The sequence below is a fragment of the Myripristis murdjan genome, chromosome 14, assembly GCF_902150065.1.
Source record: "Myripristis murdjan chromosome 14, fMyrMur1.1, whole genome shotgun sequence".
NCBI lineage: Eukaryota > Metazoa > Chordata > Actinopteri > Holocentriformes > Holocentridae > Myripristis > Myripristis murdjan.
The window spans coordinates 35,365,228-35,392,780 of NC_043993.1; the positions used below are offsets into that span (position 1 = coordinate 35,365,228).

General features: G+C 39.5%; 1 protein-coding gene across 1 annotated transcript; it reads left to right on the top strand.

The window, feature by feature from the left end:
- Positions 1–2,423: 2,423 nt before the first annotated feature.
- Positions 2,424–26,293, top strand: zw10 (zw10 kinetochore protein). Its single transcript, XM_030069068.1, has 16 exons — positions 2,424–2,631; positions 4,888–5,022; positions 7,096–7,197; positions 8,074–8,151; positions 8,332–8,491; positions 10,287–10,439; positions 13,658–13,852; positions 14,592–14,728; positions 15,486–15,668; positions 17,621–17,844; positions 19,606–19,677; positions 19,861–20,030; positions 21,685–21,815; positions 22,968–23,099; positions 24,100–24,302; positions 25,625–26,293. The coding sequence occupies exons 1-16, from the start codon at positions 2,527–2,529 to the stop codon at positions 25,743–25,745; spliced, it is 2,301 nt and encodes a 766-aa protein (XP_029924928.1). The 5' UTR covers positions 2,424–2,526; the 3' UTR covers positions 25,746–26,293.
- The last annotated feature ends 1,260 nt before the right edge of the window (positions 26,294–27,553 follow it).

A 27,553-nucleotide genomic window follows, 5' to 3' on the forward strand; every position in this document is an offset into this window, starting at 1 on the left:
TATCTGGAAATATGTTGATATTAATACTATTTCTTATTATTTCTTCAACCAATAAAGGCTGTTTTATCTATCTATCTATCTATCTACACACACACACACACACACACACACACACACACACACACAATCTGTATAACCTGTATTCAAAAGTCAAAGTTCATATACATGAACTGTTTCATACACCTACTACTAATAATAGTAAGAAGTAGAAGAGTGATAAAAATGGTTGCATTTATAGCACATTGTGAAATGCAATGCAAATTAAATCCTAAAAAATATTCTTTAAAATTTTGTCCAAAAAAATGGATAAAACAGTCATAAAATATAAAAGCATAAATCAAACATAAACAGTTAAAGCAAGTATAAGAAATATAAGAGAAATATAAAATAACAACAAAGATATTAGAACATAATCAAAAGGTTTAATTAACTAAAAGCAAGATCAAGCAAGATTTTGATGGAAGTTTGTTCCAAAGCGTTGGCGCATAAGAACAAAAAGCTGCTTCTCCATACTTTCTGTGATTCAGTTTTGGGACAGTGAGCAAGCGAGCATCAGACAACCTGAGGGAGCGAATAGGAGCAGACTCAGATAACCAGTCACACAGGCATGAAGGAGCGGGACCATTTAGGGTCTTATAAACAAGTAAAAGAATTTGAAAATCATTCCTCCACATCACAGGAGGCCGTGCAATGAGGCTAGAAGTGGTGTTGCCTGTTACTTTTTTTTCCCCACACAATATGCCACCACTTAGCTGGACAGATGTTCTTTATTGTCAACAAGTGAAATTCATTTCTGTTCAGGTCAGTACACTACATACAGAAAGGATAATAACTAAATTAATAAATAAAATGAGTAAAAAAACACCTTTGATTGTTGAGGGTGAACCTGGACCTTTACAGTTTATAGTCCCTCTCTACAATGAGCAACAGTGGGCTCTTATTTCTGAAATGATCATTAAATGGTTTGCTATCAAAAAGAAATGCTGTTGTGTTAGTTACACTTAATAACTTTGTAGATTGAGAATAAAAATGACTCCTCTCTTGAAGGTAGATTAATGATTTCTCTTTTATTACCAGATTAGCTAGGCCTATCACATGTAGGCTACAACAGATAGCAACATTGAGCGGCATTAAATGTATCCTAAATCTGGATCAGCTTGTCCAAACTGACAATATTTGGAAAAACTGGGTCAAAATCAAAAATATAAATTTGATCCTGTGTATAAAAAAATTGGATTTTTTTTTTTTTTTTTTTTTTTTTTTTTTTTGATTATCCAGACTGTTACGGCCTCTCAACACAAAGACAATTGGCTCAGAGAGGACATAACATAAAGATGGACGGCACAACTGAATTTCCATTTAAACAAAAGTTGATTATAGAGACAAACAATATTAAGAAAAAGAAACAAACCAAAAAGGGTTGGAGGTCCCAGCCAAACTCAACAAAAGGAAGGGGGAACAACCTGGCCAGCCACACAATGGGCCGTGTGAACCCAGCACTTCCCCCTAGACTACCAAAACAGAAAAAAGGGTAACTAAACTCTCCCAAACAAAATCCGATAACTAGACTACCGGAAACCTCCAACCCAAACTAAAATAACAAAACCCAACACCCCACGAGGGTGTGCTGAGGGAAGCTGAACCTCCCATATAACCTCTGTGGAATTAAATCCACGTGTCGATGGCTCCACCCCCTAAGGGTGAAGGCAGGTAGGAGAGAGGCTGAAGAGAAGAGCAAAGAAGAGCATGGCATTCCTAACACAGACCATTATGATCCAGATTACAAGTTTTGAAAGACTCCACAAATTGCCAATTTAAGTCTGTCCACTCTCTGATTCTTATAGTGAGCCTAAAAAATTTGCACTGTAGTGGATGTGATTTAAAAAGTAGCTAGGGACAATACTTCAGCAAAAATGCAGTGGCCACTTTATCAGGTCCACTTGTATAATCTAATCTAATCTAATCTAATCCAACCCAGCTGTTGCGCCATAAAGTTTCCTCTCCTGCTGCCTATAATGCTCAGCTTGACTTGTTGTCACAGTAATAGAGGTGTTCATTCACTTCTATGTTTGGCATAGAGCTCATAGTTAGTGCTGCTGTTGGACTGGACTGCATTTTATTGAGAGCGGTTTCCACTATTCTGTCCCCATCATTGTATATAAATATGGAGGACAAAAAATCAGAAACACCTCTCAATATAATGTAGTCCAGTACAAGACCTCTGCAAAGTACAACCTCAGTAATAAACACAGAATTAAAGTGACACATTCTGCACAATGTCAACACAAACTGAACATGATAAACTTTGTTAAAAGGTAGAATTGATGGCCTTAAAGTTTATTTTGCTGCAGCAGCCAGTGGGTGGCGCTACTGCACCTACAGGCGCCTGCGCTGCCGTAAATCTCACGAGAGGAAGAAGAAAGTGTCTGGCGGGTCCTGAGCTTAGCAGGAGTGTCTGCTGAGAAGTGCGATGCTAATCCGCAGAGCCGAGTAAAACAACAGCAAACTAAACCAGACGGACAGACCATGGCTTCGTTTGTGACTGAAGTTCTGGCCAGCTCCGGGAAACTGGAGAAAGAAGACCTGTCCGGAAAAATAAGCAAGATGTCACGGAAGGTGGAGTACACGAAGGTGAGCCCCGGGCTAGCCTAGCGTTAGCCGTGCTAAGTGGCTAACGCGCGGCTGTGTTTACACCCCGCACCGCACCGCACCGCCCCGCACTCCGTGATGGTTTAATGCCACGCTGGGTACATGTTCCTGCAGACATTTGGCTTGACTTCTAATGTCAGCACAGCCGTGGGAAGTGTTTCTGCCACACAAACACACAGTTGTGGGTAAAGTTTAACTTCCACGTCACCGAGCGGACCGCCAGCCGGGTGTTGCTGCACATCTGCCGGCCGTGACAGATCAGAGCAGCCGGTTATCACCACGAAACGAGCTGTAATCTGGACATAACCACTGCAAAATCATTACAAGCACGGCTGTTCTTGTTTTCAGTAAATATCTACAATGCAGTTGCTTGTATCTGCATGTAAAATGTATATAAGTTATACTGTTTTTTTGTTTGTTTGTTTGTTTTTAACATATGCTCAGATTTTGTTTCTGTATTTGTTGTAATATTTCTAGGATTAATGCACAAATCTTTGATTCAACTTATGCATAATGCACAAACATTCTAAAATATGCAAGACACGTATTTGTGTATGTCGTATTTCTTTATATTTTCTTATAATTTAAGTCTTCTCTTGAGAATCTGAGCAACTACAACTGACCCAGTTTCCCCTCAGGGATCAATAAACTATTTCTGATTCTGATTCTGATTTTAGATTCACTTGTCTATTTTATTTTCTCAAACAGGCGAGTCAGTACTGGTCAGTGTGTGGCCTTGGAGTAGTGGTAGATGTCGAGACTGAATATACTAATTTAGACTTGATGAAGTCAAAAGGTCCTGTGTGATCGTTTTCCTGACTCTGTGGGAAAAAAACAGGTGCTGGATGCCAGGATGCACATCATCAGTGTTGTTCACAGTCTGGTGACGGAAACAGGCGACAGTACAAACTGACAGAACAAGAACTCGGCATTATCAGAGCAGAATTTGAAAGACTGGATCGATTAACTCTTGTCATTTGTTCTGTTGCATGAAACATGTGAACACCATTGTTCATTTCGTAGCTATAAGCTGCATTCAGGAGTGTTAAAATATGCCTGTAATGGAAATTTTCTTGACACAGAGGGAATCATGGCTTTAACACGAGCCCGATATCAAAACGTTGCTAATAATTACACAAATACAACAACTTGTTTACCAGCCACGTGTCCCAAATGGTGATATGACCTTTGAAAGTTTACCAAAATGCCCTTTTTTCCAATTTTCTCTGAATTATCAGTAAACATGAGACACATCCCGGATACCAACGTTTGTTTCTGTCTTGTGTCACAGACATGAAACTGGTCCAGATTTGCTGTTGAAACTTTAATTTTTCCCAAGATATTGATGCTCAAAGTTAGTTACAGAAAAAACTGTGTTGAAGAAAAAACAGAAAGTTTCACGTGGCTCTCTCTGTTAGGAATGAAGTTATGAGGGCTGAAAAATGCAAGAAAAAAGAGCATGAATAATAAAAAAAAATCGATCTAACCCTATGTACTTTGAGGAGCTGTAACTCAAAATATTCATAGTATGAATAAAAAATTCTGCATGGTCTCACTGAGTATGCAAAAGATATTGTAGAAAAAAATCAGCTGATTCTGAGGGGGTCAAGTGGGATTTTTTTTCTGAATTGGCTGATTTTATATGGAATGGCCCACACATATCTGCAGTTGTGATTTAGGACGTGTCACGAGTCAAATGACGTCATTGCAGGGACTTTAATTCAGTTTTGACCTGTCGGAGTGGCGTTGTAGGTATCTTGAATTAGATATCAGAATTCTGAGTGAAGATTTCCTAATTCTAATGATTTCATTGAATCTGGGCAGAGTGATGATGAGCGCTTGCAGAGGTGGACTTCTCCCGTAACCTTAATTGCCTTTAAGGTTTAACACAGTTTATTTTAATCCTGACCGGTGATTTTAAGTTTAAAAGCCAAATTTCAAGGCCCAACTATATACAATGGGTGTAGCTATAAGTATGTATTTATCTGACAAACACACACACACTTCTATGAGGGATCTTAATGTGAAAATAGGCGGCATAACTCTTGCACAGGTTAAGGAAAACAATTTATAGCTCCTTTAGTTACCTGCTGCTCATGCATTGAAGATCACTGACTGTGTCCCAATAGTTTAGCGTTTTAATATTTGTGGTGTAGAGCCTTCCGTCCTCATCTGACTCAGCGGTTGTAATATGTGTGAAGTGCCACATAATGACGTTTCTGCATGTGTTTTTCCCAGGAGGAAGTGTGCGACACCATCAACAAAAGGTATAATGAGTTCCTGCCGTGTCTTCAGGGATCTGAGGAGCTCATGGGACAGGTCGATGAGCTCTCCAAGGAAATCGATACTCTCAAAACATGCATCGACTCCGAGGTACGTCTCAAACTGGATGTTATTATAAACAAACTGAAGTTCAGATATTATTTATTTGATTATTTGTCAAGTATATACCTCAAAATGTAATAAGAAATAGGCCTTTCCATGTTGTCATTTAATATAAACTATTTACCCGTGTAACTTAAAAAAATGTGCCATATCATGATACATTGTTATAGGATATGAAATGACATATATTGTGATATGAGATATTGGTCATATTGTACAGCCCTACTGCACAGTGCCTGTAAAAAAGTATTCACCCTCCTTGATGTTTTCCACCTTTATTGCTTCTGTAATTTGAGTCATGGTCAAAACAATTTGGCTTTTTTTTTTTTTTTTTTTACAAGAATGTACAAAAAAATCTCTTTAATGTAATGTAAAATAAGTGACTGCAGAAATTTTCCCATCTGGTCAAGCTCTGTCAGGCTGGACAGGGAATCGGGCATGAATGTGTTTTTTTTTTTTTTTTTTTTTTTTTGGGTTCAGCCACCATTTCTCTGTTTGCTGCTGGTCTGGGTTTTGACTCTGCCGCTCCAGAACGTTCACCCTGACGTCTTTAAACCATTTCTGTGTAGCTTTCGCTGTACGCTGCGGGTCATTGTCTCGCTGGGAAAAATAAATCTCCCGAGTCGCCGTTCTCTTTTAGACTGAATCAGATTGTCCCTCAGGTTTGCCCTGTGTTTTGCTGTGTTGATTTTCCCCTCTACCTCTCCAAGCCCTCCAGGGTCTGCTGCTGAGAAGCTTCCCCACCACGTGATGCTGGTTGGGATGGTGCGTTGTGGTGATGTTTGGTGTTTGCCAAACATAGCGTACAGTCTGATTGCTAAAAAGCTCAATATTGATCTCGTCAGATCAAAGAACCGTCATCCAGTTGACTCCGGAGTCTCCGACATGCCTTTGGGGCGAACTCTAGTCGAGATTTAATGTGAGCTTTCTCCAACAGTGGCTTTCTCTCTGCCACTCTGCCGTAAAGCTTCGACTGGTGAAGAAGACTTGTGGTGTTCAGAGACAGATTTACACATGTGTGCCATATCCCTCATATTTCTTAGTGATGGATTTAACTGAGCTCCAGGTGATGTTCAGTGACTTGGACATGTTTTTGCATGCATCCCCTGACTTATACTTTTAAATGACCCTTTCTCTGAGTGGCTTGGAGTGTCCTTTTGTCCTCGTGGTGTGATTGTAGCCAGGAATACTGATGAACCGGTGGCTGGACCTTCAGGACACAGGTGTCATTATACTGCAATCACTTGAGACACATTCACTGCACTCAGGTGATCTCCGTTTCACCACCTGTGAGACTGCCAGCACCAGTTGGCTGGACCTCTGTTGAATTAGGTCAGTCACTTTAAGGAGGGTCAATATTTATGCAGTCACTTATTTTAAATGATATATTTTTAAGCACTTGACATTACTTTGTAGAAATGTGTTTTCACTTTTCCATTAAAGAGTTTTTTTCTTTTTTTGAGTAAAGTCTTGCCCAAAAAGCCCAAATTATATTGACCAAAAGCAACAAAAAGGAAAAACATACTAGGGGTTGAATATTTTTTATAGGCACTGTATATGTAACCTGCTAACATTAGCCTACAACCCAGTTGCAACTTATTTGATTTAAATAATTGAATAAGGCAATTAATGTTTAGATTAAACTGTACATGAAGAAATGTAAAAGACCTACTATTTACAGTATTTACAGTTAGAGGAGAATATACTGAAAGTACTGTTTCAAACTACACAGACATAGATGCTTTTATTTTGAAGTTTCAAAGGAATAAGCCTCCCCATGCTTTTGTCGCCAGCTTTAGTAATGAAAGTAAGGCTGCATTCAAAAAACGTTAGATGCAAGGTCTTCTGCTCTGTAAAACTGCAGCATGTAGCAGAATAAATGGTCAGTTTGAGATAAAGCCCCCGCTACACAACAAACCCACAGCAAGGCAGCAAAGAAAGCATTCATTTGCAGTGTGGTAGGTACAGTGATGAGGCTGCATAGCATTTTTTAATGTCATGTTGTGTAAAGTTGGATGTTGTTTGGTGTGTGTGTGTATGTGTGTGTGTATGTGGACACAGGTACAGGAGAACATCCATGTGGCCATGGCTGAGTATGCAAAACTGAAGCAGCAGCTGGAGAAAAACACCATGATCATATCCATGCTCGGACACCTGAAGGAGGTACGCTGTTGATGTTCATATAAACGGGCATAGTGCAACATAACCCATTGTATTATATTGTCTCATGTATTTATTTATTTATTTAGTGTATTTATTATACTGTCTCCTGGGCCTGTGCAATGATTACATCTCCCCCTTTTTATATAGGCTTTTATGCACTTTATTTTTATAGAAGTATGTCTTTTTTATAGATTTATGTGCCTTTCTTGTGTCTTTTTAACTTGAGTCTTTGAATGACCGCACAAGAGTTCCTTTGTGTGTGTATGCACAAATGGCAAATAAAGTTCTTGAATCTTGAAAACTCAGCACTAAAAACTTCATGTCCTATAATACAGAAACTTTATGAAGCCCGTCTTAAATAAATGATTGTTATCATAGATTTTGCCAGTTGACTGTTTTGGGCCACAAACAGCGTTGGGGAAATTACTTTCAAAATGTAATAAGTTACTCATTAAAAGTCGTGCGATTGAATTACATTACTCTATGTACATACTAAATAGTCATATTAGTCGTTTCTTGACGACTGATGTTTCCCCACTGTCTTTGTCAGACTAGTGCGGACTAGAAAGATCGATGCGCATGAACTGATGAAGCCCCTTGGATAAGAGGCGAAACGTCTTCCTAAGACAAATACAAGTCCAGTTGCCTACGATTCAATTTTGCCCAAAGAGATATTAGTCGTTGTATTACGTTATTATTTAAACTGTTTTTGGTCAGTGACACTAACAAGTCCAACTAGTATTCAGCTATTAAAGATGCAATAATGATAATTAAGTGAATTTGCCTCTAATATCCGTTGGCAATGTGTCCCACAGTCTGGGTGTATGATCAGAAACAGCTGCCTCGTCATGCTGTCATGTCTTCCTGTTGTCTCAGTTTCACAGTGCGATGGAGGACTTCAACAAAGCTGTGCTAGAGAAGAAGTACGTCAGTGCAGCCGAGCAGCTGCAAAGGGTAAGAAGGGCCTCCATCATGGACTCACAGCCTCAGTTTGTTTTCTCTGATTTATCGATTACTGTTCCAGTGTAAAGGTCACGTTTATGAAAATGAGTTAAGTGGTGCATTCTTTGATTTTAATATATTTGAAATGAGTAAAGTAATAATAACTGGGGTCCTGTGATGTCCTGTTGGAAGGCAAAGGCCAGCGTGGAGTCCCTGAAGGACTGGAAGAGCTCAGAGCTGCCGCTGCTCAGAGCCCTCAGCTCAGAGCTCACCGTGCAAAGAGAAAATTTCATTTACATCTTGGGAGATGAATGGAAGCGGCTAGCCATCTGGAAGTTACCTTCCTCTAAAGGTAAGAGTCTTCAGACATTATATCGTGTGCCAACTTCATAAAGTCCGCTATATGGAAGCAAAATAGTAAATGCACAGCACAGACTCGTGGGCTGTTAATCTGTGCTGGAGGAAACGTTTCCAAATCCGCTCTGTTTCAGCTGCTCCACCGCTCAGTGACTGTACCGAGCTAATGCCAGCGAACGTCACCTTTCCCTGTCACCGACTGTCTGTTTTGTCGAGTGCTGTGGGTTTTGGCAGGCAGGCATTTCTTGCAAAAGTTTCCCAAGTAACTTGACAGAGAAATTAAGTCATGATCCTGAAGTTTAGCTTTATTCCAGTAACAGGGACAGAAGGCCAAAGAAGTGATGCCACTTGCTTTGGTTGTTGAGACTGCATGACGCCGTGCTGCGTCCTAAACACACACAGGTGTTTGAAGGGATGCTTCTGATTTATCGTTCCTGTACTTACCAATTTTTTGGGGGACAGTTCACTCTATTGATGACAAGGACAGAAATGTATGTAAATACAAATAAGTAAAACTATGTTAGCATATAACTCTAGTTCTGTGGTTTGTTCATGTAAATTATATCAGAGAGAGGACCACTGCACAGAACTGGCTTTACTTTCAACCCAGTGTGATTTCTTTTTTGTACTCAGATAATATGAAAATTATCGGAAGCAGGAATTGATTGATCTCTACTCTTAACCAGTCAGTTTGTCAAACTTGGCTAGAGATTGTCTCACTTCAGTTTGTGAAAGTCCTTCTCTACTCTGAAGTCTTTCAGCTCAAACTAACAACCAACAGCAACTAAAGGCTTTTCCATCTGACTTACTCGCCTCGGCTCTACTCACTTTTGGCACCACTCACGTTTCTGGATTTTGTTTCCATTGCACATAGTACCCCCTCACAGTGAAGCCTTGTGGGCGTGTTGACAAGTGTTTTCTCCCTTTTTTACCAGAGCCAAACTTTTTTTTTTTTTTAAATCAGCAAGATCAACTCTAAATGGTTGCTTTGCCTGATTCATGTTGCTATAACACCCGGATAGATCGTTAACCTTCCTGTTATGTTCAAATTAACAAACATCTTTTATGTTTGGGCTCAATTTGATGCCAGCAGTTTAAACCTCCACAAAATTATTATAACTAAAATTGTTACCAAAGTTTATGTGTCAGGTACTTTATGTTTCTTTGTTGACGACCTAAATAGCCCTTTAAGTAAAACATAACCCCCCGCCCCGCCCCCATTTATACATCCAGTATTCCTATTACGCGACAATGGAAAAATATGCAAATCACCATAAAATCTCACTGACTGACCTAAAACTGGAAATAAATATTAATTTTTGGTGTTTTAATGGCTTTATATTATTTCTAAGTACAGATTTTTGTTATTTATAAGCGATGCGTTACAAAATGTGTACAGGACATTGAAAACATATCAACATGTGAATTTCATCTTTACCCTGTAGTGCCCATTACATTAGGAAAAGTCATTAAATATGAAGCAAAAAAAATGATGTTAATCATTTATTTAGAGACGTTAAACACTGAATGGGGTCAAATTGGCCCCAAACATAATAGGAGAGTTAACTATTGTATCCCAGGCTGTAAATAGCAACCAGAAGAACTGTTCGGTTTCTCTCTGACCAGTCAGTGTTCTGCAGCGTTTCATGTCACACTTTACTATCTGCTCCTGTTAGTATCCAATACCAGATACTGTCGCAAAGCCTGATGGAAAGCTAAAAAAGCAGGTAGAGCAGTAACATGCAGCACCAGTAGTGACTGTTGCATGTTTTTTTTTTTTTTTTACCCAGAGCCTGCAGATCTGAAGTCCTTCCTGAAGGTCGAGCTGAACCTCAGCCATGGAAGCAGCAAGAACGAGGAGCAGAAACCGCCTGATCTGCTCTGCCGCGTCCTCCAGGCTCTGGCCGTGCAGGGAGACCTTCAGCACAAGATCAAACTTTTCAGTAAGATCAAGCAACACTTGTCACCCTGAAAGATTCAGTTCTTTTCCATTGCATTACTATATTTATTTCTTTTTCCTTTCTTCAATACATTCTTGACACTTTCTTTCAATTAATGTCATTCACGTGTGCTGTTTCCTTTCAGGCATGCCGTGTTCATCGAAGCATCTCAGTTACTATTTATGTTTCCCGCTGTGTTGTATTCAGGTCTTCTGTTTTTCCTCATGTTATTTTTCTGCTGCTGAAGTAATGAAGTTGTCTTATATTTATCAAGTGCCTGTGGGATTATGGACCGGTCTGTGGAAACTGGTCAGAGCCAGTTCAGCAAAACTCATAAGCTCATACATATCTAAACACTAGATAGTCTAACCAAATTGTTCTACCTTTAGAGTGTAAGACATTTTGGCCATAAAATAGAGTTGTGGTCAGCTTTAGCTATTAGCTGACCACCTTAGATGTGGACAGAGTAAACGACATCGAACCAGCAAATCATGACAGTGGCGCAGTGAAATAGGGTTTTGCGATATTACGATACATATCGCAGGACGACAGAGGGGCTACCGTCGATGATTTGCCTCCATCGTTTCTATCGTTATTTTCACAAAAGCCACTTGAAGGGAGCATTTTAACGCTATGTCATTCAGTCGGAGCTCCTAGTTGTCTTTGAACGCACGGTTACTGCACAAGGGCTCGAACAACGAGCAGGCATGGAGGAGCCTGACGCAGAACGAAACTCCATAACAGGACTCAAGATGAGGAACGTTGACCTAAAAAGGCGGTTCTTCTTCTGGTGTTTAGACGTCGTTTGGATATAAGAATTCTGGTACTTTGTAAAGTGTGTCCGAGACGAGGGCTGCGCAGTATGATGATATATATATCGTGCGACAGCAGAAAATCATCTGTTGTTCCATGTTAGGCTTTATCGTTCATTTTATTGTGTCACAAACCAACTCGTTCTGCTAATTACGGCAGTTTATTTTGCGTAATTTGGACGATGCCCAGCGTTCCTCTGCACCGCACACATGAGCGCAAACAACGTAAACTGACTGCATAACACACACACAGTAATAACACAGCTTCAGTTTAATCCTATGCAGGAGTGTGGCAGCAGCGAGTGTCACATTTCAGTGATCACTAAAACACTGACTGTGTTTACATGGTCTTTAGTATCCCGGTTTTGAGGCTTATCCCGGCTTTGAGCAGATCAGGGATATGATGTTTACATGGCACACAGAGAAACCCGGTTATTCATATCCCTGTATACATGATAAATACCAGTAACCCGTTTTCTGATCACTGCATCCTCTCTGCGCAGGCGTGTCTTACGCCTTTTACGTCTTTTGTTTACGACAGATTGAGTGGGAAGTGTGATATATTTATTATATTTAGACCAATATGAGACCTCTGTGGCTTCTAGTGGGCTCAGCGTTAGTAAATACTCAGTAGTGCTTCTTCATTATTTTCCACCGCGACCTAACGTGTTCAACGGTGCGAGGTGGAAAACCAGCACCTTGTAGCTTGTCCACAACAGGTCGGCATTTCTGTGTCTTCTGCCATCTAAACACGTATGGCGTTTTTCCACGAGCACGTACTCGGCTCCACACGGGTTGGCTCTATTCAGTACGACCGAAACCGAGGCAAGCCGAGTAGCTGCTAGTGGAAAAGCGCCAGTAGTCATGTTGAGTTCTTTCATTATTTTCAGGCAAAGTTCAGTCTCTTTGTCGCTCCAAAAATGGGAAGCTCTCGTTGCCGCCATGTTGCTTGTTTATCTGGTGCGTCACTCTGGCGCCTGCGCACACGGTGGGCAGCCGTCAGAAACCGGGATAAGGCGTGTACATACTCCAGTATCTCAGCTTCTATCGGAGTACTCCAGGTGGCAAAACCAGGTTTCTTGAAATCGGGATAAGGTCATAACCCGGTTTCTGAATTTGGGATATGGTGTTCACTGCAAAAACTCAAAATCTTACCAAGATTATTTGTCTTATTTCAAGTCAAAAATGTCTTATTCCTAGTCAGAATATCTCATTAAACTTAAAATAAGACATGATCACCTCAGAAGTAACTTGTTTTTAGACATTTGTCTCTTGTTTCAAGTGAAAATTTGCTTGTTTCATTGGCAAAATTTGTTTCTTGTTTCTAGCTAATTTTCACTTATTTCAAGTGAATTTTCACTTTTTCCACTGGCAAATTTTGCCAATGAAACAAGCAGATTTTCTCTTGAAACAAGTGAATTTTCACTTGAAACAAGTGAAAATTGTCTAAAAACAATTTACTTCTGAGGTGATCATGTCTTATTTTAAGTGTAATGAGATATTTTGACTAGTAATAAGACATTTTTGACTTGAAATAAGACAAATAATCTTGGTAAGATTTTGCGTTTTTGCAGTGTTTACATGCACGAACACAAAAACGGGATACTTAAAAAACCCGATCAAAGCCGGGATACTAAAGACCATGTAAACACAGTCACTGACTGTGTTTACATGGTCTTTAGGATCCACTGACAGCAGAGGGATTTTTATTAACCCTACACTAATGAAGCTCAAATAGAAACAGCAGAACTCATGGCTGTGTCCAATGAGACAAAACGCTCACTCCAGAGCAATATTGATTTATTTCTCACAGTGAACGTAGTGACACCTCGCAGTCTGTAGAAGTTGGGGATGAGCTGACATCAGCAGAACAGATTCGCAAACCTCCTCAGCTCCAGCCGGTTGACGAGACACGAAAAACTGGTTTTGGGTTATGTATATGTATATAAAAATAAGGAAATGATCTGTTTTTCAGTTATCTTTTTAACTCTGCAATGTTTTACCTGCTCTGTGCGTGCTAGTTTAGAACCAATCCAGCATATTACACCTTTTTTTTCTCTCTCTCTCTTTTGGTGGAATGCCTTCTACCACTTGGAGAAGAACCATGATAGGCAGTACAGTGAGAGCCAAAAGAAAAAGATGCTGAAAGCAAAACCAAGCCACAGCTCTCTTCAGTGACTCTCCCAAATAAAAGGAGAAAAGAAAAAGTGCCTTTCATTCGCATTTAGTTCACAGAATTATTGTTCTTTTGAATAGACTTTTTTTTTTTTTTAATCTCATTAAGATATGACATGATCCATATCGTGATAGAAGATTTTGTCCACATCACACAGCCCTGTAAATAAATGTAATCTAGCATTGTCAGTTCTTCCACTGCTAACCCAGTCATGGCTGATTGTCACCCCTCAGGTCAGATCCTGTTGAAGAACATGTTGAAGCCGTTGGTGATGTACCCCTCCCTGTCGGTGAAGGTGACGGAGCAAGACGATGCAACAAGCCTGGCCTTGCAGTGTCTGGAGGAGAGCAGCGAGGAGCGATCGACTCCGTCACAAGTCTACAGCAAACTCATCCTGGTGCTCAAGACGCTGCACTCCAACCTGCTGGGTACGGCTGCAAGTGTTGATGTGACATTTGATTTGTTATTTCATTTCTTTTACCTGTCCAGTCTGACAGCAGCTCGGCCATAAACTCCACCTTTTAACAAAGTTGATAATGTTCAGTTTGTGTTGACATTGTGCAGAATGTGTCACTTTAATTCTGTGTTTATTTCTGAGGTTGTAGTTTGCAGAGGTCTGCTACTGGACTGCATTATACTGAGAGGGGTTTCTGATTTTTTGTCCTCCCTATTTATACACAATGAGGGGGACAGAATAGTGGAAACAGCTCTCAATAAAATGCAGTCCAGTCCAGCAGCAGCACTAACTATGAGCTCAATGCCAAACAGTGAAGTGAATGTACACCTCTGTTACCGTGACAACAAGACAAGCTGAGCATTATAGGCAGCAGGAGAGGAAACTTTATGGCACAGCAGTTGAATAAAGTGGCCACTGAGTGTATGTTGGACTATTTCTAAAATCCAACTCGCCTAAACCTGCAGATATCACCACATTAACATTTAAATAACAGAAAAAAAAAATCATGATTTTGAATAGTTCTGCTTCTTTTTTGTGAGTGTGTGTGTTTGTGGTTATTGATTATTCATGACTCTTGGTTATTCACCTCAAAACTGAACTTTACTTTATCAGACATAGAAATAAACTGTATCCCGTAAAGTTGTTTTTAACACATATTCATACTGATTGTCTGAGTTAGTAATATTTGGTCCTTCATCCTTATTTTGCAGACGTGTCCATCGGTGACAAGAAGCTGTCGGCTGTCCTGGGAGAGCTGATTTGGGAGGAGATTTCCCAGTGCATCATCCATGAATGTCTGCTCTATTCCATCCCCACCAACAGCAGCCAGCTGGAGAAATACAACACAGTATGACCCTACAACACTATAACAGCACAGGACCACATGCAGAGAATGTAGTAACGTTCCCTATGGAAAGTGTGTCAAAGGCCATAGGGAACACACACAGAATCAAATATAATATAATATAAAACAAAGGGATTCCAAATCTGAAAAACTTTTAACGTTGGTATATAACTTCATGAAATGTCAGAGATACAGAAGTTTTATTATTTCGCAGCAGGGTGACATTTGGAAATAGGCTAGTTTTACTGACTGTTCTTTTTTTTTTTTTTTTAATTTAGTTATAACACCAAATCCAGATTGAAAAATTTATTAAAGCTGGAGGATCACGTATGGAGAGGAAAGATGGGCTCCAGAGGGACATCTTAACACAAGTCAAAGTGGAAATGAATTTTCTTTTTGTTGCTGGTCTAAGAAATGAATACATTACCTTACACTGATGTCTGAGTGTGATACTAACATATCTGAATATTTAGATAGATAGATATAAACTTTATTAATCCCCGCAGGGAAATTGCAATGCCATAGCAGCACATAAAACCGCCACACATAACACAATAAAACAGTAAAACCACATTAAAAACATACTAAAGAGTGCAGTAAAATAAATACATAAGTAAAATAAATAAAATACAATAAAGTTTTTAGTTTGATTGGTAAGGTTTTCTCAGGTTTTTGTCACACCGTGTATGACATTCGTATATTAACACATTCATGCTCCTAATACCAACCTTTTTTTTTTTTTTTTTTGTGCATTTCCAAGGTGATCAAGGAGACAGAGGAGTTTGAGAAGTCCCTGAAGGAGATGCAGTATTTACACGGTGATTCCACAGACCTGCTCAAATATGCCCGGGATGTCAACTGCCACTTTGCCAGCAAAAAGTGCAAAGATGTAATTGTGGCAGCGCGCAAACTCATGACCTCCAAGATGCACAACACTGTTAAGGTACGTAGGTTTACTCACGTGAGACTGTTTGATTGGACGTTAGAGGTTGGCGATGGACCCCCTCGCTCAGAGTCGAGTTGGTTATTAGAGCTTTGAGACATTAAGCGGTGCCTGAGATCATCCCTTTTGACTCTGTTCGTGTTTTTCACCACATTATAGCATGATTATCCAATCCAATCCAATCCACTTTATTTATATAGCACAATTTAACAAATACAAGGTTTTCCAAAGTGCTGCACAGCAAGATAAAACACCACAAAATAACACAACAAAAGTAGAATAAAAAGGTAAAAAACACAGTAGGATAACACGATAAAATAAGATCAGATAAAGTAAAATAATAATAGTAATCATAATCATAATAATAATAATAATAATAATAATAACAATAAAATAATAAAACAAAATAGGATAGAATAAATAAAATATATAAAAATATTAAAATAAAATAAAGTAAAATAAAATAATAATACAATTATAATTTTAATAGAATAAAATATTGTAAAATGCACTGCCCGCACAGCATAAAAGAAAAAAACATGCACACATAAAATCATAAATCATAAAATCATAAATTCTACATGGTATCAAAAGCTAAAGAAAAGAAGTGGGTTTTAAGAAGGGTTTTAAAATGAGATAGTGAGGAGCCCTGCCTAATGTGCAGCGGCAATCGATTCCAAAGTGTTGGAGCCGCTACGGCAAAAGCTCGTTCCCCTCTGAGCTTTAACCTAACTTTCACTTTAACCTAACTTATGTTGGTTCACTATCAGATTTCCTTTAAAGTCAGTGGAGGCCAGTCCTCTACCGTCGAGGAGTGGAAACAAAAAACTGATTTCACTGATTAAAGGGCTTTTTGCAAAGGCCTAGAAACTGGTATGTCACTATCTGACTTTTTTCAGAATGAACATAGTTGAGCCCCGTAGTTAAGACAGTGCCTGTGGAAACTACACAAGCTTTATAATGTTTATAATGTCTTAATCTGTATAAATCACACTGCAGGATCTACTCCTAACATCAAGAAATCAGTAAATATAAACCTGTGTTGTCACCACTGTACTTATCACAAATTTAGACAAAATACAAATGCATTTAACTATCTTAAGGTGTGCAGGAAGTAAATATCCCTGATAGTCGATAAGCTGGACTTCTTCTGAAAACGCTATCTATGTTTGATTTTAGATCAGATGGATATTATTTGTATAATATGTCCCATTTTGAACAGAACAAGTATATACAGTAAATATAGCTAAGGAAATTACGTTTGGCTTCTCGAAGCAATCGTCATCATCCAGTCGCCAGTATCCATCTTCCTCTCTAAGTCCGTTAGTGTTGTGAGAATCTGCTCACTCATAAGCAGATCTGTGCTGCTCCATCAGTGGAATAAAGCCTCGGTATTTTCATCCTGGTGTTTAAATACAGAGACTTTGATCCAGGCTGTGTGCAGCTATCCATGACCCACACTTGACTACAGTGTTTGCCACTTTGCATATATCTTACAGCTTGTTATAAATTTTATACAAAATGGTATATGCTGTATGTGTTGCTCACATCGTTCCACACAGAGTTATTTATCCCTTCAAATGGATGCAGAGAGGTAGTTTGGATCCACATGTGATTTTCATCCCCTCTAAAAAAAAAAAAGCCCTTAAAACAGAAACTGGAGAGTAAAATCAGCTACTGTGGTGTTTGACTTTAATGAAAACTTTCAACCTCTTTCACAGGAGACAAATACACACTAACTCTTGTTCTTCCCCTCTCATTTCTTTGTTAATCAGTGAAATTTGCAACTGTTTTTCAGTTTGAATGGAAATCTTCAGACTCTTTCACATGAAATAGATACTGTTGTCATTGGGTTTATCAGTGCGGTTCTCTCTTGATGATTTAGCCATCTGTCATATCCATAGACGAGATAATGTCTCATGTTTTTTTGTTTTTAAATCCTCCACCGTCAGATCACACCAAATACCAACGTAACTCTTCCCAAGCTGCCGGTGCCGAGTTCAGAGGTCAGGGTGAGTCAGGAGGCCAGGAAGGAGGAGGTGATGCTTGACAACGTGAAGCAGCTGGCAGCTGGTACTTTGTCCCTGCCAGCCTGTCGCATCAGTGAGTCAGTTCAGCAGCTGATGGAGTTGGTGCTGAACACCCTGTGTGAGGCTGTGGGAAGCTCTCCACAATGGTACGTAATCCTGCTCCAAGAACCTGACTGGCTTTTCTACTGGTCAGACTATATGTAAGCCTTAAAAAGTCTTCAGTCCACTAAATCTAAGACCTTTAGCTCGGGTTTGTTTATAGTCCTGAGTCGCTGTGTGGAAGCCTAGAGTGGACAAACACACCACCAGCTGGATATGTACTTTCAAATACAGCATAAGATTTAAACAGAAATCTCAAAAGGCATGAGAAAAGTTAATACCAGTGATAATTTACCAGTGGTAGTGACCTTAAACATTTATCTTAAATTTGTTGCTTAAAGTATGAAGGAGTAGTAAGAGTTCAACAAATTCTTGGCATTAATATTCCACCCTCTTAAAAACCATTTAGATAGATAGATAGATAGACAGATAGATAGATAGATAGATAGATAGATATACTTTATTGATCCCAACCAGGGAAATTCTGGTGTTCCAGCAGCAACAGTAGAAACATATAATAAAGTTAGATAAAATAGAATCAAGGCTAAATATTTACAATAAAGACTAAAAACTGAAAATATACAATAAGGGCTAACCTAAGAAAAAGAGATATGAGATGTGAAATATACAGATGGTAATGAATATGAAATGAAATATACAGATGGAATTGAAGTATATACATGATTGTATAGATAAGGAGAGTTAGTATGAAACCACCATTTAAAGCTAGATTAAGCAATATCAAAGGTATTTTTAAATTTATTATTATTATTATTATTATTATTTTACAATAAAATGAGCCCTTGCAATGTGAGAGTCTTCACTGTGGGTCCTCTTCATTTACAGCCAGCCTTTTGTTGTTTCCTGGTTTCAGCTTTCTAAGTTTTGGCCCAAAGCAGCTTCTTCCCTGATCGCCACTTTAACTTTCTGCAGAATTTCTCTGAAACTGCACATTCTGCAGATGAATTTGTGCCTCCCTAGCTGCAGTAAACACTGCTGCGACAGAGCAGGTTCATTCAAAGCAGTTGTTTACTTTGTAGCTGAACCACATTTTGACAGAGATCCAAGTCGATCCAAAATCCAGGTTCCAGCGAGAGCCTCGGGAGAGTGAAATGCGTCCGTTACTTCCAAAGACGCATTTTTCCGCCTTAACTTTCGGTTTTGTACAAACAAGCTGCTCTAAACCCAGAATCAAAACTGAGCTCTAGTTTCTACCTCCTAGTGGTCAGAATTCAGTGAGTGGAGCTGTAATACATCTGGTACTGTCACAGAGATCAAAATGGTCAATATCCACGCTAGAGTCTTGAAGACGGAAAACATTTTAAAGATGTTTGTTGAGTTCAGTATAATCAGACAAGTTCACCCATCGTTTAAGCCGATCACACACTCATTAAACTCCCTGTGGTTTGTATTATTTTTGAATTTTTGAACAGTGCACAGCTGATGCCGAGCTGGTTAGGGTTAGAGACTGTGATGTGACTTTGACGTCAGCCACACTTCACAGTTTATAGCTTGGCTAATTATCTTTGTCCAGTAACTTGAGGATTCCATCACTTGCTTCCATTAAAATGAACTTGAGCTTGAGTTTATTCTGTCGCAGGAATCATGGCAAATAGTGTTGCTTTTTAAATGTGTGGACACATGGAGATGTTCATAATATCACTGATGACATACTCAAATATGAAGTAAGCTCTTTATGTAACTGGCTATAAACCTAAAATGCGAAACCTAATAATAACCTGATTTTTGTAGTAGCTGGGAATTTTACAAAATCTGATTTATTTATTTACTTTTTTTTTTTTTTGCAGTGCCTTGCAGTTGTTTTTCACCGTGAGAAACATTTTCCAGCTGTTCTATGATGTCGTGCCTACGTACCACAAGTAAGGATCTTGCCATTAAATCACATGCAGCCCTTAACCACAATGTTTCACTCAATGTTCAGGTATAAAATACTCTCTCTCTCTTTCTCTCTTTTCCCCTTTCTCTCTCTCTCTCTCTCTCTCTCTCTCTCTCTCTCTCTCTCTCTCTCTCTCTCTCTCTCATTTCTGTGTTTCATCATTCAGAGAGAGCCTGCTCAAGTTTCCTCATCTGGCTGCCATCCAGCACAACAACTGCATGTACCTGGCTCACCATCTGCTGACCCTGGGCCACCAGTTCAGACCCCACCTGCCCCCGCCCCTCAGCGAGGGCATCGCAACATTTGTCGACATGGTGCCTGGATTCAGAAAACTTGGTAAAAGAATGTTTTGTTTTGTTTTTTCCCTCACTTGATGTTGTCATGTCATATAGAATCGTGTTCGCCAGGACCGTCACACATGCAGGGAGTTTCACTTTTGGGGCATAAATCATCTAATTTCTGCCTGACCTCAGTAAAACGCTGGTCCACTGGAGACACGATGTTGTATGTTTGTGTTTAATGCAGACAGACTGACACTGAGCCTACAAGAAATCCATCCCACATTGTATTTCTTACATGAACAGAGCAGAAAGTAAATTAAATGACTTGAATTACAGGTGGTGAGTTGTTTTTAATCCAAGAAATGATCCTTTTTCATCATAACTTTACATAAACTGTATGAAGCTCATTGGAAATTGCCTGGAAGTAATGATTTGTATGAGGTATGTGCTTGTCCACTTAGAGCAAAACGTCTCTTATGCAGTCTCTCATTCTTTAATATGTAATATAAGTAGGGTTGTCAAAAGGCGTTGTTTAGAGATATATCTGAGGACAGAACGTGCCACCTTTCATGACAGACCTAAATGGATAGTAATCCCAGCTAAAACTGGGGATTTTCTCATTTAATGTTATTCTTGAGTGCATTCTTCATCATCCACCAAGATCTGAGAGCTCCTGCAAGTCTGAAAAACTGTAATGAAGAGTCTTAGGGGCTGCATCTTCTACAGTAATACACTCCAGCAGGGCTGAGTGGGCTTCATTCCCCTTGTAGAGTAAAAATGTTGTTGCAGCTCATCTGTAAAGCCAAGAGGAAAATACTCTGCTTGTTGGAACTGGAATCTCACTGGTCCTGCAACAATATGAGAGCTGAACATTTAATTGCAATATTAAATTGAATTACAGGAGCTGCAATTATTTGATAAAGGTAAAATGTGTGATAAAATGTTGAAAGTAAAGTATAGTGGTGCTCCACAGATGCTCTGGCTGGAAAATTATATTTTCCAGATGTAAGAAAACAGTTTTGTCAGATACAGCCCCCAGCAAATCACATTATCATAATTTTCATTGAAAAAGAAAATTATAATGCAAAAGTTATTATTCCTTCTAAAATTATGAATCATATTGCATTTGCTGTATCTGTAAAATTAATTGCAATGTATGTTTTTTTTTTTTTTAAAACCCTATCATCGTGCACGGTTGGAAAATTGTAAAAACCTGCCCTTTGGAGGTTTGTCAAAGTAGTTTTGATGTGAGAAAAGTCTAAATCTGACTTTGACTTTGAATCTGTCCACATGTGCTGTTTGATGGATGAATGACCAACAGCAAAAATAGTCTTAGTTGCCTCTAAGTCAGGGGTTGTCCAATCATGAGCCATGGAGGGCCAAGAGGCTGCAGGTTTTCATGCCAACCGAGACCTCCACCAGGTGCCTTCACTGATCAGTTCCTCCTTTCTGATACAAGGTGAGCTGATCAGTGAAGTCACCTGGTGGAGGTCTTGGTTGGCATGATTGGACACCCCTGATCTAACCCTAACCTCACAATGACGTCTCCGCCTTCCTGTGGTACAACACGTGCTCCATAAAGGTCAAAGTGGAATGCTGGTGGTTTAAAAACAATACTGACAGCTGCTGTGGGCTGTAAAAATTAACTGAAGGAGTTTTGATATCTAACGTAAACATATATAAAAAAAGGTGCAATATTTGTTTGCCAGGTGCCCAGTGCTTCCTCACACAGCTGAACGTTCAGAGAGCCGAACTGCTGGAGAGACTGTCCACTGCACGCAACTTCTCGAACCTGGATGATGAGGAGAACTACATCGCAGCCAGCAAAGCAGTGAGACAGGTAAGAGCCTTGGAAGTGATGTTTTGCATTACATCCAACCACATAAACTTAGGTTTTAAGTTAAAGCGACATTAACTGACATTACATGCATTTTTTTTTATTTATTTATTTATTTTTTTTCACTGTAAAATTGACCCATCGCCATGCGTGAGTCATCACTGTGGGTCCTCCACCGTGTAATTTACAGCCAGCTGGTTGTTCTTTCCTGGGTTGAGCTTTCTAAGTTTCTGTTTCTGTATCAGCTTGAGGATAATTTTCCTCAGTTCCGCTGCGGCACGGAAAAGGTTCATTCAAAGCAGCCTACCTGTTAAAAGTCTGCACATTCATCACATTTTCAAATTATGGCTCAGAGACAAAATAATCCAAGTAATTCAACAGGAGCCTTGTGAGACTGAAATGTTTTGGGTTTTTTTTTTGTTTTTTTTTAAAACAAGTGACCTACTGTAAACCCTATGGGAGGAGTGACAGGATATTGTTTATTTGGCTATTCAACTAGCAAGATGCACGATGCTTTCTATTCTCCCCTGCACCGAAAGGACTGAGCCCTTATTTCGTTGCATTATTATACGTATATGATTGTGCAATGACAATAAAATCTATCTATCTATCTATCTATCTATCTATCTATCTATTTGTTTTTGTTTTTGTTTTTTTTGCCAGTGGTACTGTTAAGGCTCGTTTATGCTCAACATTAATTACCTATGCGGATACGGACGGTGTTTACTGACCTCACAGACCGCCGCCGCCTACAACGCCGCCTCCTCTTCTGCCTCCTCTTCTGCCTCTTTGTTGCAGCTCCATTATTACCGTCTCCATCTCCTCCACCGCTGCCATGTTTGTTGCTGTCAGAAATTTTGGACTCAGAGCTGCCCTCTAGTGGATTTACTGCTTAACATCCATGCCAACCATAGACTGTCTAAAAGACACAGTCTATGATGACAACATAAAGGAGGCGTGAAAGCATGTGGGCAGTGGTGGTTACATCGTTTAAAACGGACGAATTAATTTTTGTACGTGAAGGAGCATAAATGAGCCTTTAGTGGTAATGGTGTAGGAACGGCTTTCTTATTATTCATTCATTTATTACTGCTCTCTTCATTTATTCATTTACTATGCATTGATCCACTCATTCATCTTTGTGTGGGACTGCAGGTCATTCATCAGCTGAAACAGCTGGGCACGGTGTGGCAGGACGTCCTGCCAGTCAGCATCTACTGCAAAGCCATGGGGAGCCTCCTCAACACGGCCATCACAGAAGTCATCTCCAAAATCATGATGCTTGAGGTGTTTTTTTTTTTTTGTTTTTTTTTTCTCAGTCTCTTAGCCTCGGACCTGGCCTGTTAAAATGCAAAAAATCACTGACGTAGGACATCTGTGGTGTCCTAAAGCCTTAAGAAAAACAACAACACTCATAGAAATACAATTAAGTCATCTTCCAAAATGAGTAATGACTACTGCATTTAATTTGCAGTTGATTTTAAGTTCATGAATAAAAATAATAATAATAATAATCGCAGTGTAGGCGTTCTAATGTGTTCAGTATTCCTACGCTTCTTTCCTTATGACAGGACAGCTGCACAGGATGTAAACCTGCCAGTTAAACCTGGCAAACAGCTTATTGGAGTGTCTCTGTTATGCATGCGCTGCTACATCTATAGACTGTCAATATGAGGCTATACCAGCTTTAAAAAGCAATATTAATGTCAGCCTTGTATTATTTGTACTGCTAGTATTTGGCTGAATGTGGAATTGGCATTTTTTTTTTTTTTTTTTTTACTTTTTTGTAGGAGAATTTCACATCATACAACTATAAAATGAGCAACAGAATAAAACTTAGCATTTAAGGTGTACTAGGTAGATTAAAATTTCAAGATAAAATGGTAAACTATATTAATTTCAATTTGCCACAGTATTCAGTGGCATTCGACCGGTCATAGCTGCGTTTGTTTAGTGCAGTGGACATGCTCGTCGGTTTTGCCTAATGTGTTCTATAAATTTTGGTGATTCATTCTGGATTTTTTTGGAAAAGCATTCCCTTTAGTTCATGGAAAAATGTTTTTCATGAACTAAAGGTTAAAATGCTGCAAGTAAGCCAGTAAAATAATTGTGTATTTAATTAGTTTGTGAAAAGCTCTGCAAAATTTGCATTCAGCACATGTATGGAAACATTAGGTTGTATATGTTTGCTTGACAATCAGGAACGGATAAAAATATTATCTTGATTAAAAAATATGATGTGTATTCTTCATGTTCAAATGGGTTCTCTCGTCTGAATTGTCTCCAGGATATTTCGTCTGAGGATGGCGAGCACCTCCACACGCTGTGCCAGACCATCATCGAGGAAGGCCCTTTGGTCTTCATCCCTCTGGCTGAGGAGAACAAGAACAAGAAATACCAGGAGGAGGTCCCCATCTATGTCAAAAAATGGATTACCTTCAAGGAACTTGTCATTGTGCTGCGAGCCAACCTCCAGGAGATTGTCAACAGGTAATTGTACAAGTCACTGTAGAGCTGTAAAAATGCCATTTACACATTTAAATTAGAGTATGTGTCAGAGTCCATTTTGTTACATTAAATTACACAAAAAACGCTGGCTACATCTTCTCACTAAGCTTTCCATAAATAAAGCAGGCCAGTGTATCTGTGGACCCTTAAAAACCTTGGGAAAAGCTCTCAGAATATATTTATGGTGTTCTAAAAGTTATAAAATGCTGTGTACAATATGCAACGCTTATGCTTTACTGAAAAACACCGGAGTTGATGTTGACTCTGATGAAGACGCAGAGGTGTTGAAATGTCTGTCTTTGCACCATTTAAAGCTGTGACTTAATCAGCGTGCTCCAGTTCCCTTTTTTTGTCCTCTGCAAGTTTGTTGTCCTCAAACTGAGAAGCACCTGATCCGGCTGCAGTTTGGCTGGAAGATGCACAGAGAATCCAGTCTCATTTAAATATCGTACCTTTTAAAAGTGCGAATGCAACGCTGGTAGTATCAGCAACATTAGCACCTAAATAGGTTTCATCTGGTACTGTTGGACAAAAGATAAAAGTATAATCTGTATCTTTCTCAAAATGTATATATGAGATGAAAACGTGAGGGACTCTGACTTTAACAGGCATTTTGACTCACACAGAATATGATATATACATGTTGCTGTGTTTCTATTCCCATTTCTATACTCTCCTATACTCCTACCAATGTTTCCGTGACCTGTTGCAATATTGGATTTGGATGAAAAAATTGGCCGGAAGGTCATAGAGATAAGGGGCATCACCACCTCTAGGTCTTTATATGATTTCTTTGTAAAACAAGAATTTTTTCAGTTGAGCTTGTTTGGTGTGGGTCCACGGTGCTCGTGGACATGAGCGGCCCAGCACAGCCAAGGTCTGGACATCGCCCCGTTTGGTGACATTAGGGTGGCATTGATAAGGGGCCGTACTGCAGTCATCATATGGGAACTCTTAGCAAGGATGTTCCTGGGGAAAAGGGATGTCTGGGCTGCTCTACACGCCCTGTTCCCATGAGCAACCCTGGCCTGGATACGTGGATAGACGATCTATTTTTACTTGACAATTTTTAGTCCTCCTCTGGAAAAAAAAAAAAAAAAAAACAAGTTTAGCTTTCTGAAACCTGCACTAACCAGCCAAAGCAGGAGCATCCTTCCCTGTCCTGAATTTCCCTCAGTGTCCCGTGGCCAGAATGTATGGCTTCTGCTTTATCGAGATGGTCACCCACGTCATGCTCCATTCATGTAAAGGCACATCAGACATCAGTATTTTGTCTTTACTTGTCTCTTTTTTCCTGTCTACAGGTGGGCTGAAGGTAAAGGTCCTTTGGCTATGGAGTTCTCCAGTTCAGAGATGAAGAGCCTGATCCGAGCCTTGTTCCAGAACACGGAGCGGAGAGCCATAGCTCTGACCAAAATCAAGTAAACACATCGAGTCAAGAACCCCCAAAAATATACTGTTGCACTTTTTCCTCTGAGACAGATAGCATTCATATCTTCATTTCCATCTTTTCTCTCATGTTATCCATTAGTTATTTTGTACTTGAGCTGGTAAGTACGTATAGTGACAGACTTGTTTACATCAGCGGACCTCTCCAACTGACCTCAGATGCATCGCTTTGGGATGTTGGGAGGTTGGAGGCAAAGGCAACAGAGAAAATTCAAATTTTAAGCAATAATGTTGCAGGACCTTATTCATGATTTACATGTCAGAGCAGTTTTTTTTCTCAATCTGAGAAAGCCCCCTAAAAAAAAACCTAAGATAGTATTAAATTTCTATCTTGCATCCTGTTTTTTGACTGACTCTTGGAAGACACTTTCCTTGTGCAAGCCACGTAATCTCTCACAGGATCCAAAATTCTCCTATTATGTATGTATTGTTTGTGCAAATAAACCAAAATATTACATTTTCTGGCACTATTTCAACTTGGATTTGAATAAAAATATTTGTGGCAGATGATGCCATATCATCAAGTTTTGTGTTTTTGTGTTTTTTTTTTTTGTTTTTTTTTTTAACTCCTGGCAGTCGCCATGAAAGGTTAGTCACGTCCTTCTTGCCTCATAATGAAGCTGTCCACCAACTTTTGCCATGTTTCATGAATCCAGTTGGAAGTTACACACCTTTCCCTGGTTGGCCACACCCACCATCACACCTAATTTTGACCAATTGTCATGAAAAGTTAAGCTGTTCTTCCTCTTGTCCAACAGTTTTACAAAATCTTGCGGCATTGGCCAGTTCAAATTCTGGCCAGTCTGTGTAATCAGTTCTCTCTCGCCCTATGACCGAGCTGTCCACAAAACTCTGCCGTTTCACATGAATCAGTTTGGATCTTATATGCCTTTCTGTGATAGTCGACGCCCGCTGCCATGCAGTCGTATTTTAGATCTCCAATATCATTTTTCCTCCCTCTCCTCCAGCCGCTGGTTTCCATTCATTCCACTACGATATGAACATGAACTTTCAGAGCCTTCACACTTTCTTCACTCCAGTTTTCCATCAGCGGAATAAAGTCCTCCACATGAGTTTTCCTAAAAGCAGCAGCACTGTTGTGTTTTCCGGACTTGAAATTGTATCACAACAAATATGCAAAGGCAGGAAGTAGGAAAGGAAGGAGAAAAGGAAGGAGGGATGTAATGAACAAAAAAAGGAGGGAGGGAATGAACAAGGAAAAGGGAAATGGAGTAAGGGAGGGAATGATGGTGAAAGGAAGAAACAGCAATCATTCATAAAATTAGCCCAAAAAATTAACTTAAAATTAAACACAAACTTAGTCCAAAAAAAGTATTTATAAAGAGAAGCAAGAAAATTGCCAAAAAACAACAAACTAAACTAAATCAATTTTGCTGAGAGGGTGAAATAAAATCTGTGGGATTGTCCATCTTAGTATTGATCCCCCAGCTGTCCTGGGAGGCCACTGGATGTGACACCCAGACGAAGTGCTTTGCGTTGTGTGTTGGTGAAGACTTTACAGCGTGGAGGGTGTAGATCCACAGCTGGCCAATCACACAGCAGCAGCAGCAGCTTCTCAGTCAAATAAGCTGCTTGGTGCTTCAGCTGCTACGACCTGATGACTCCCACTTGGAAGTTGAACCCTGACAGCAGCTGTAGTTTTCCCTCTTAAGGTACGCTTTCCAAAGCTATGAGAATAATGTGTTTTTGGGGTTTGCATGTTTGTTTGTTGCTCTTTTATTGATGAAAAACTTTTATTTATTTATTTATTATTGTAAATACCT